The 12313-nt window shown below is 39.7% G+C and overlaps 1 protein-coding gene across 1 annotated transcript in view; it reads right to left on the minus strand.

The window, feature by feature from the left end:
• The window catches only part of LOC140228644 (dual 3',5'-cyclic-AMP and -GMP phosphodiesterase 11-like), a 159319-nt gene that overhangs the window by 10282 nt on the left and 136724 nt on the right, over positions 1-12313 (minus strand). Inside the window, exons 8-14 of the mRNA XM_072308892.1 lie at positions 10528-10588; positions 7970-8017; positions 6752-6895; positions 4996-5088; positions 3080-3130; positions 2176-2322; positions 1156-1263 (exon numbers count right to left, since the gene is read on the minus strand). Coding sequence (XP_072164993.1) covers positions 1156-1263; positions 2176-2322; positions 3080-3130; positions 4996-5088; positions 6752-6895; positions 7970-8017; positions 10528-10588 — 652 coding nt within the window. The remainder of the gene's footprint in view (positions 1-1155; positions 1264-2175; positions 2323-3079; positions 3131-4995; positions 5089-6751; positions 6896-7969; positions 8018-10527; positions 10589-12313) is intronic.

A 12313-nucleotide genomic window follows, 5' to 3' on the forward strand; every position in this document is an offset into this window, starting at 1 on the left:
AATCAGAACAAGATGCAGCAAGAGTTTGTCAGTCATTGTGAAGGCCATTAGGTCTTTGCTTCTCATCTCATTCATTTACTTTGTGTGGATTTCCGTGTTTTACTGCAATAAGAATTAATGTCCTAATACCACATAAAATAGTTCAACATATTTGAGCTGAGTAACATTACTTGTGGCTACACTCTCAACACACATACCTTTTTTCTTACTGAATCACTCACTAGATCAATAAGCCAGTTTGGGGTTAACTCATGGGCACATGGATACAAATGACCTTTCTTCTTTCTCAGTTGATTAGGCACTCCACTAGTTTTCAAGCGAAAGAAGGCATAAGTTCACACGACATAACAATTTATGGAATTCATAAATCACGTTTACACAACGGATGAACTTGCGTAGACCAGGTGACCAGCAGAATGGAACCCTGAACTAGCTTATTTCCACGACATACTTAGAATTACTCTAATTTGCAAAACACTGAATGAAGAAAACTAAGCGACACAGAAGTCAGAAAATTTCCTGTCCACACATCTCACTGATCAATCTATAGTGTTCAGGTTTGATTTATGTAAGAAGTGTTTGAAATATTCACTTTACAGCAACTGCACAGTGTTGTTTAGCAGAGCTACTGAAGACACCCATGATAAATTTTTATTCTTAAAGCAAAGAGGGGCTTGTTCTAAACACTGACACAGATTTCTCTCTTAACAACTGTGATACACAGAGACATATACATCTGTTTTAGTTAGAAGTCTTCATAAAAGTAAGCCACCACACCGGAAACATCAGCTGGAGGAACAGAGTGGGGTGCATGTAAAGCCTATACAGGATTTTAGAATCTTGTAGATAAAAGTTCTTCTTCCTTGCCAATAGAAAAGGCAGTTTGTTCAAAGATTTGACACTTGTGCCTCCTGGCATGTATAAGAATATATTTTAGTGAATATTTGAGAGATTCAAGAGGGTTTGCATAAAAAGACAGCCACATACTGTAAAAGTCTTCAACTAGCTTTTCAACTGAGGAGCACTCTGCCGACGTTCCTCTTTCCAATAACTCAATCATGATCAATCTAAGGTGACATGGTAACCCCTGTACCCACTACCTTCTGACAGAAAGGCAAATATTAATTCAAAAAGGCTCTACAGCAGGGATCTCACCTTGATAATGGCAAACATTGTCTGGGCCACAGTGAAGGCATGCCTCCAGTTGTGGTACGTCACGTTGCGATAGTTCTTCCTCACGCTGAGAAGCCATCTGCACATTGTCTGAGATATCGCAAAATGAAGACGGAGTCAGTAACAACCTTGTCCATCTAATGTTGATATGTGAGCTCTCACAGTGTTCTCTTCCTTTCTGTCTCTCCTTTCATTTTTTTTTTCCTCTTTTGTTTCTAAAATGTCATGCAGATTTGACACTAACTTTTTTTAGTTGGTGGCCCATTCAGGCCACTAAAATCTTTTACATTTGAAATTTGGGTGGCCAGAAAAAAAATATAGTGGCCCAAAATAAACAGAAAGATTACAATCCATTTTGAATCAATGAAAGTGCCTGATCGGCCAATAAAAGATAGCCTTGTTGGAAATTTGGTGGCCCAACATCAATCTCTATTGACCCCTGTCCACTGGGCAACCACTAGTGTTGAGCCCTGTATGAAGGCTGGATAGACAGCAGTGTTTGCTGGACTTCAGTATCAGTCCAATTTGGATCACAATACAACATATTGACAAATGTCATTTGAATACCATCATATCTTCAGTAGTGATCCAAAGCAGAAACAATTCACACAAAAAGGTCTTCCTTTAATTTGGATGAATTCCGTAGATTCATACACACAGCCCGAGATAAGTAGTGAATCAAATCATGGTAAAATATGCACTCCATGGCAGGGCACAGAACCCCAGGACAAACTCAATTACATGGCAGATTTAAAGACACCTGTATGTCTGTGTCAAATCACGAAGAATATATGACCATTCAAAGAGAGCTTGGTAACTCGAGGAGTGCATTGTAACTCAACAGTAAATTGTACCTACAAAGCACTCAACATCAGCTGTATAATTTGGTTACAGCTAAACAGAGAGTTCACATGTTACAAAACAGACAGCTGCCAATACTGCCTGCCATAAAAACAAACAAACAAACAAACAAAACAAAACCTGATCCTCACTCTTTCTCACCTCATAGTTTATCCTAAACTTGTTGAGCAGGTCTAGGTCCAGGAACATCCTAATTGCAGCCAGCAGAGTCTCATCCTCAGTCATCCGCAGCTCACTAAAGGAAAATTTGAGGAGTCCCAGCTCGTTGCTGGTAGGTACCACTAGTTTCTGCAAAAAGTGCACAAGATAGTCATTATTTCATAATTCAAATGATTGCATCTCATTCCTAGTAAGAGAGTACATTAACCCTCACAGCTTCACACAATTATTGTTCTCTGTCTTGTTCTTCTTGTTGTTTTTTCTCTCTGTCCTTTATTTCTTTATTCTAATTACACAAACTGTATTCTCTCTTCACCTTCTTATATCATTCTGTACTACTCAAAAACTAAAAATATTGCCCTTTTCAGCTTGATACTTAGTATGCATCAACATGAATTAAGTTAGAACTGTCTAGTAATACAATATATAGCAGGTCTCATGTGGAGAACATTTTATTTCTATTATTTACTTCAAAAAACCTCGCCATGTATGAAGACAATAGAAAATGGAAAACTGTAGAACAACTCTGCCTGCAGTATGTCAAACTAACAGCTGGTTTGGCCTAATAGCTGCAAGAATCTTGGTTCTGTTATATGCCTACTACTTCTTCTGAATCATTTGCTGATCATGGAAACATGTGATTCATGAGAAATGTAGTTAAGAATACAGTCCCATAAGGATGGTTTTTATATTAGTATAACTCATTTGTTGAGATTTTCCCCTTTTTCTTCCTTTTTGATCAAAAGTATACAAGTGATTGGTACAGAACAGGCTAATCCCACATATTCTGTGTCTTCTCAGTAGACTGGGCACTAAAAAAAAAAAAAAATGACAAAGTGGGCATTACACAGACAAGTTTACAAATATTAAGTGTAGGAGGAGTTACCTTTATCCTTTGTGCTTCTTCTTGTGGTGCTGTGGCATGGTAAGATAATGTCTAGGGAAATAAACATAGCAAACCAAATTTTGATTTACAACACATACATAAACATACATTGCCTCATATCTGCAGCATTCACCGTAATACTCCTGATTACATACTTCACTCATTCTGACTCAATTTGAACCACTGAGCAACTGTTACTTCTGATTAAAACTATGCAATGGAAACAACTTCTCTTCTACTTTAGATAATGCTACAATATGTGTAATACAAACAGAACATAAGAATGGCTCTCAGTAAGGCATTTTTGCATCAACACTCTTAAGGGTGCATTTCACTGAGCGCTGAATGTTTGTGATCATAGCGAAATTTGGTTTTGTCAGGGTTTTAAACAGTTGCAAGCAAATTCGCACACAGTTTTCATTGTTGCAAACCGTTCTTCTTGTCGCAAAGAAATTTTGATCATGTTCAAAATCCAAGATTTTATGCTTCAAATTTGCTAAAATTGCCTGCGCTGGCAAACATTCACTGCTCAGTAAGTTCCCTATTTAGAGGATTTGTATCATGATGATGGAAAATCAAATAGGCCTAACAAAGTACATCTGAGTCTTTCTTTAATGATATACGCAACAAATGCCATTGCAAAACAGCTTTTCCCTCTTGTGTCATCTATCCCTTTAAAACTGTCAAAAGAACAATACTATCATATTACATTAGGAGAGGCAGAAAGATGTAACTGAGGGTTGGAGTTTCCCATAGGACCTGCTCCTTCCAATATCTACAAGTTAAAGAGTCTAATAAAATGAGATGCACACTCCATCACATAGAATTCACTTCACACAAATATATATCTTCATCATGTCTGAAGCTCTAACAGTGACTGTCACAGCAACCATCATCACTTCATGCATCTTCTCCTGGTGCTAAAGGGGGAGGGGGGGGGAGGGGGGGAGGGGGAGATGACAGAAAATCCCAGGCTTTCAATTAAGATCTATCCTTGCCATGATGTAATCTGATTTGTTCTCAGTCTTTCACTGTTAAGTCCCCCCCCCCCCCTCCCCCTTGCTCTTCCTTTAACACTTCTGCCTGCAAATCAAATAGACAGAAGCCTGTCTATTAGATTCCACACACACGAGCTGCTACATCTAGGGTGTTTGGGGTTTGGGAGGGGTAGGGTGTATTATATTGTGGATGAAAGACAGTGTTTTAGGTACACTGGAAGCTAAGGTAAACTGACTGCAAGGAATCAATTGTATAGTGATACACATCGACATCAAATATTATAAGCCGATTTTGGAACATAATTTCCATGTTTAGTGAGAATAGAGAAGAGTGTAGGTTTGTATGTGTGAGTGAGAGGGTGGCGTGAAGGAAGGCATGTTGTATATTATGTAGCTATGTGTTTGCAGAGGGAATGGAAATCTGTCTTGTGATAACATACAGCTTATGTCAATATTTCATGATTGTTGTATATATGCTCATATGCTGTATCTCACTGGAATGGAGCAGTTCACTCAAAACTTTAAGAAATTATGGTTATGAGAAGAAGAAGTTACCTAGCAAAACCAATTAACATACAACGAAACACTTGTTGTCACTTCAGATGAAGACTCTGTATCGCTTTTCCTTCTGTGCTTTTCCCTAGCAATGAGAACATACATGATTGTTAACATAAGAAACTTTTCAATCTCTTGTTTAAACCATTCTAGACCATCTCTCTATTTTTTACATCATATAGGGTAAGACCAATATCTCTGACACTCATATAAGGCAACAAAATTGATAGATCCAAGCAATTGCATCAAAATTGCTGTTGTAATGTCAACTTTCCTCACGGTTCCACACCCTAGCTCAAAAATATTTATTTTGAATTAAAAAAAAAAAAATGATACAAGACCAAGAGAGGGTAAGATTCTTACCTCCAGAGCGACCCGTTGCATAGCAACAGCTCGGCACACCTTTTCGTACATCTTGGTGTTGTGAATGCCCATCCCACAGAATATTGCAAATGCCTAGGAGGGGTAAAAATACAGGGAGGACTTATCAAACATAGAATGTAACAGTGATAGAGGGAAATACGAGGGGAGAAAGATGAAAATGAGATTGGAAGAATAGATTAACCCTAACTAGGCCGGGGGGGGGGGGCCTCCGAGGCCCCCCCCCTCGACGTTTCGCGCGATGTATCGCCAACGCGAAAAGCTATCGCCGCGACGTTTCATGACTTTTTTCTTTCGAGTCTCCCGCATCTTTTGACACCAAATTTGCGATGCCCGGGTGCGCGGTTCTGAAGTTGCGCATAAATATGTACGTGCATGTCAGACCAAAAATTGCTCAAAAACGTGAATTCGTGTACAATTTCAATGCAAACTGTGCTTGACAGGCAAATTTCATAAAAGCATGATTACTTTAGGGTTTTATTAATTAAAGTCAATTAATAGCATATTTTCTTGTTCGAAACAATGTCGCGGACAAGTTTCATCGAAAAAACAATGAAAAACAAAAAGTTGAAAAAACAAAGAAATAAATAAGAAATTAAAAAAACAATAAAATACTTAAGAAATTTTTCTGATTGTACAATTTTTTCCTCTTATATTTGCTCAGGACACTAAAAAGAATATTTACACAAAAAATGTGCCCATTTTGAGCTTTATTTAGTGATTTATACTAAATTGTCTGATTTCATGCATCATTATGCATAAATTAGCAAATCTGGAGGGGGGGCCTGGGAAGCCCCCCCCCCCCCCCCCCCCCCCGGCTCTATGATCTACCTAAATAGCCCGGCCTAGTTAGGGTTAAGGTTTAGGATGAGGGACAGTATAAAGAATAGAGCAAAAAAAGAATAGTACGACCGGTTGACAAATTGCCCCTCATCAGTGTAAACACAAATTATTCAGCGTCTAAGTAAAAAGCCATGGCAAAAAATCATGGGAATAAATATTTGCATGTGACTGGAACCAACAACCTCCTCATTCCTACACAGGCACACCAAATTTCTAAGTTTCTGCTTGATAGCCAGTGATAGTTCTTCTAGCAGCCGGTACTGCACCATTTATGAAAATCAATGATTTTAGAGTCAAGACGTTATTTATTGCAACTGGTTGACAAATTGCCCTTCAGTGATGTAAAAAGAAAAACACTGATTATTCAGTGTCTGAGTAATAGCCACGATTAAAAGTCAAGGGCATACATACATGTATACTCAGGTTTTGTTTTTTTGTTACACATATTTCATCAAAATATAAATTTTGTAACTGCTATAGTGAATTCAAATGTAAAACAAAAAATTGTTCCTTTACAAAGGTTACCCACTTCAATGAAAAGCCTTGCCTGATATGGCAGCACTACATACATGCCACGTTTTCTGTGTTAAGCACTGGTGGACTTTAATGAATGTAATCACTGGTAAAGACTGATACGACCTGGCAAAACACCCACCTTCAAGTGCTGTGTCCCAGTTGCGCACGCAAATGCTAAAAGCATGATATATTGTGGTAGGCGCGAGCTGGTCGCCATATATATCATGCATTCGCCATACGCGTGCACACATGGGACATCGCAGTAATGGCGGATTTTGCCATCAGCTCGGATTGGTCCTTACCATCCCCAGATTTAAAGACGACATGAAAGATTGTTTGCCCACAAATGTTGGCGATGTGGTGTGTGAATGCAACTCACCTCAAACATGTCCTCATCATTCTTGTTAAAGGCTGAGCCATCCAGCTTGTTGACCAGTAGACTGACGCCCTGAATCGCTCCGCTTGCGTTCTTGATGGGCATACACAACATCTCATGCGTACGAAACCCTGTTTCCGAGTCTACCTGTTAATAGCCCACATAGAGTAAGTGAAGATATGTCATGAACTTCTCTGTGGAGAAAAACACTTGAACACTCCGAGTATATATGAAGCAATAGAACTAGAACAACTGTCCTGTGCCCACAGAAGACCATGCATCCGAGATTAACCAAAAGACTGACATGAATCTTGCAGGGAACACAAAAAAATAACACCCATGGTTGATCTTTTTCTTTTCTTCACTTTATGTCCTTAATATATTTACTCTTATGTACCACATCTTTTTTTTTTTGTAATCATTTCAAACTCTCCATTTGTTCTGCACATCTTAAACAACTTATAACTTCAGATTTGTTCATCATACAACTAATTGATGTGTCTCACATACAGTGTATACCACTGCTCAAGAACTTTAGACAATTCTCGAAATCTTTACAATTTCTTCATGTATCTCCTGGTTTGATTAGAAAACAATTATTTCTCTAGTAATGGCTGCTGCATGCTCATAAATGGAATGATAATGATAAATATCATGGCATACTGTAAAAGTGGATATTTTCGCGCGACTAATTTTTCGCGCTAGGCCGGGTAAGAAGAGTTTCGCGTGTTTTTAATTCCGCGGAATCAAGACATCACGCACAGGAACGTATGGCAAGCAAAAATATTTGCGTGTTTTTATTTTCGCGCTAGTTTCTGGTTGCGCGAAATGCGCGAAAATTTCAACACCGCGAAAATTTCCACTTTTACAGTACCTTGGTCATAGTTATTAAAGGCATCTTTCAGAGTTACTTTGGTTTGAGGAAACAGTTTCAGGCCAAAGTCAGACTACAATCAGCACATCCTTACATAGTGATGCAGCACACATCCCAAGCTACCAATATTCATCCATGAAATCTGATACGTTACACAAAGCTGTGAGGCAAAGTAGTGTGACTGTCTGTTAACTGCATTTAAATAGGTGGAATGATTGACAGCTTTCATATCATTGTCTTGCTAGCGTCATTATTGAATAGTTTAATTTCAGAGGGTCTCAAGTTATGGAAATTTCTTAGATTTGCACCAGTCTGTTTGAGATTCTTACATCACAAGAGATTCTTACCTTTGGGTCAAACCGCGGATCCTTGTATGCATCTGAAATGTTCAGAGTCTGTATGACACAACCAAAAGCAAACAAATACAGACAATGATGACTAAATCACAAATGAAAGAGAAATACATATGACTTCAATTCATAAGTTGTTTAATTCAAGAACTATGCTCTCTTGGTAATTTTGAGTGTGACAGAGAAAGAGATTTCCATAAAAAGGCCTTCGATTTCACATGACTGAAATGGTGACTTGGATGCCATAGATATTATGGCAGATCACGCACAGATAGTCATCTAATGACTTAAAACCATTTGTCTAATTTGACTTCTAGGTTAGAGGTAAAATTTTCATTAACAATAGAGAACACAAAGAAAGCATCAAAAGTTGAGGTCAATCTAAATTTTGTACACCTACTCTGTCAGATTTCTATATCTTACTTCACACTTAGCAATAATACTTCACTTTCGATTTTTTAGACTCAAAGCAAATCATCTCTATGCTTATGACCATGTAATAGCATGTGAGCAGAAATAAGTATGATATTAGAATGTCTAAAAATACACACATACTTATGGACAATGAGAAAGAATGAGAAACAATATGCCCTGATTCCAAAATCCCTACAATCAATCTCAAATTCCCACAGTTTACATTGAATCTACTGCACCCACAAATCATATGGTTGATTGTCATTTCTGGGCTAACCACGCTTCTTTTGGATACATGGATCACCTGATTTGGACACCAGTGGCTTAACCTAAATCCGCCTTACTGGTGGAATCAACCTGCTACCCAGGCAGAGGGAGATGTCAAGCAGAGCGGTATGTTTCAGCTCATCACATCCCTGTTTACGCCATCCCAGTTTACGCAAGCTTCTCTTGCGTGCTACTGTTTAGAATTCGAGGCTGTTCATTACAACTGCCTGTTTATCAAGATATGACGAGGGAGATGACACTGTTTCTCACTGTCCTTTGGGACTCTCTTACCACACTCCTACAGCCTCCTAGGCTGCTTCTACCCCACTCCTACCCCTTCCCTACCCTTACCCCACTCCCACCATTTTCCTGTCCTTCCTACCCCCTTCCCTACCCATATTCCCACTCCTTTAACCTTCCCCTTTCCTTACCCCACTCCTACCATCCCCTCCATTTCTCCTACCCCCAATCCCACCACCCCCTCCACTCTTCTACCTGCTTTCTCACTGTCCCCTTCCCTTCCTCTTTGCTCTCTTCCTCTGCCCTCCCTGTCCTTATCCTTCTCACACCATCCCCTTCCCTTTCCCTATCTATCATCAATAATCATCTTCCCTTCAGCTTCCCTCACTAATAACAGCTCTTGTCCATTCTTCATCTAAGCCCAACTCCACCCGGCCTCTCCCTTCTTCATCTACTCCTCTTCCATCAGCACCTCCCTTTCCCTACCCCCACTTCCACTAGCCCCCTCCCTTCTTCATCTACTCCTCTTCCATCAGCACCTCCCTTCCCCTACCCCCACTTCCACCAGCCCCCTCCCTTCTTCATCTACTCCTCTTCCATCAGCACCTCCCTTCCCCTACCCCCACTTCCACCAGCCCCTTCCCTTCTTCATCTACTCCTCTTCCATCAGCACCTCCCTTCCCCTACCCCCACTTCCACCAGCCCCTTCCCTTCTTCATCTACTCCTCTTCCATCAGCACCTCCCTTCCCCTACCTCCACTTCCACCAGCCCCTTCCCTTCTTCATCTACTCCTCTTCCATCAGCACCTCCCTTCCCCTACCCCCACTTCCACCAGCCCCCTCCCTTCTTCATCTATCCATCTCCCACTAGCCCCAACCCCCTCTCTTCCCCCACTCTAATAATGTCACTCCCTTTACCCACCCCTCCCCAATCACTCCCCATCTCGTTCTCCTCCCATTCCCCTCCCATACTCTACTGCCAGCCCCCAGATGGTCATGACAAAATCACTGCACTTCATGTTCTCCTCAACAGCCTGTGGTATACACTGGTTGGCATGCATTGTCCTTTTGCACGGTACAGAGTATGCTCTTGTCTAACATTCTAAATCACACATTAATATATATCATAATTTTTTTATACATTTTGGTAAACACTTAACACAGCTAAAAATACAGGTTCAGATATGTTAGTCATCATTCACAGCTATCCTTAATACAGATGTCCCCCAAAGCTTGCCTGTGAATTTAACATTCAGTCAGAGCATAAAGACTACATTTGCACAGTGTCAAGAGGATATACGATTTAATCCCATCATGAACAGCTTGTAGATTCAGTCCACTTTTATGCTAAAAAAAAAAAGCTGACTCATCTCATAAGAATGGCACTGGGCTTGATTCAGAGTCATATCAAAAAGAATATGAGAAATTTAATGTTTACTTACAGAGAAAAATACCAACAGAAAAGAAAGCAGTAAGGTAAAATGCTGTTTCTAAGGCCAAACAAGGACATTGTTAGATCCAAAGTGTGACACATTGCTCTGATTTCAATGAAAGGAAACGGAAATAGAGGGTAACATATCTCTAACAAGTCTCTGAAAACAGACACACAGAAAGAAGCAGAGCAGTGTACCTACCTCCCCTGTTGTGGCCACATACCCTGTGATGCCAATATGGATTGGAAAACGACAGCCGTTACTGCATGGAGAGAACAAATGCAAAGAAAAAATATATTTAGACAAATCCAATAATGATTCACAGGACAACACTGGCAATAAACAAGAACACTAACACAGTGACTGTATATTCTTATGTCTTCAGTTTGCAGAGTTTAGCACTGATATGGGTAAATTCAGTGAAAAAAAAAAAGGATGACTGAAATTTGAACACACTCATGAGTTGGTTTCTGACAAGTGCACTTTTGATGCACCACATTAATATCTGTGGTACAATGAGCAGGCTGAAGTGTAGGAAGTCTGCACTAACTGCATACAGGCTATGAGTTATTAGGCAGTAATAGCAATCATGTCGGAGCTAAAATGGTTTCTAACTTATGGAGTATCTAATGGTATTATTTTGAAATGCCTTTTATGTGTGAAACTGTATATCCTCTAGAAAAATGAACAATTTGCCACCTATTTCAAGGAGCTAGATGCAGATTTCGCAAACAGTCATATCACATGACCAACTCGATGAAAGTCACTATCCTGTTCCCGATGGGAACCTGGTTACCTGCATATTAAGTCTATGGGGATTTAAGAATTCAGTATGGTACAGGTTACTGGCGTTTAAATGTATAAACACAAAGTACAGGTTGGGCTCAGTGTCTGCAAGCAATTCAATCCAGCTATGTATGTATATGTAGCTATCTATCTATCTATCTATCTATCTATCTATCTATCTATGCATATAAGTGTGTATATGTACATGTATATATGTAGGTAGGTACAATGTAGGTAGATTTTTATTTTTCTGCTCTAGTATCAGAACAGCTGTGTGAGGTAGTAAAACTATGTCTCCTGTTTGTCAAGAGAACCCTGAACAGTTAGCAGAGATGGTGTACATACAATCACTGATAACATTGCACTCTAGTCTAGATGCATATCTTTATGAGATCTCACAACAGCATATTTGTGATTTGAGATTTGTATTGTGTGTATACATATCTCCAGTAACACATACTGACAGTCACTGATTATAAGGAGTTGACTGTAGAACAAGATTAATTAAATCACATATTTTTCTTTCACAAGCGTGACTGAAGTAAAAGGGGTGGATATCTTGCAGTATTAAAAACAATGAATCTCAACTTCGATAACGACATACATTCACAGCAAGGGTACATTGCTCCTTTAAAGGCTCATGTAGGTGATACATCATGTTTAGTCCTCCCATGTCATTGAAGTCTAATGATTCAGGAGGCACTGACGGCACTGCTTGGGGATACCCCAAACATGATAGCATGCAGTGTGGCCTTCCAGGCCTCTTGATGCTCTAAGGTCTGAAGCTGCCCTGCCCCTTCTCAGCCATACTAATTGCTGAGGTATACTGCTTGATCAGTGCAGAGACCACTTTTCCTCTGAACACTGATGAAATGAGGGGGAGTAAATCAAGATTTATGAAGGAATCAAAAGTAGAGGACCATCATCCATCAAATTGTCATGAAATCTACAAGTGATGATCCCTCTCCATGGCTGCTATTCACTTGCCTCATGTTGGCCACATTCTCATACAGTGTGAACTCATCTGTAGTGAAAACATACATCATACTCGAAACATACTTTAAGGGTATCTTGGGTATCCCCTTTTCTTCCCATTTCCTCCCCATCCGCTTTCTTCTACCCCCTTCTCCTTTTCCCTATCCTCATCTTCTTTTATTTTTCTTTCTCTTCATCTTTTGCCATCCTCCTCCATCTTTCATCT

Source organism: Diadema setosum, chromosome 5 (genome assembly GCF_964275005.1).
Source record: "Diadema setosum chromosome 5, eeDiaSeto1, whole genome shotgun sequence".
Classification (NCBI taxonomy): Eukaryota; Metazoa; Echinodermata; class Echinoidea; order Diadematoida; family Diadematidae; genus Diadema; species Diadema setosum.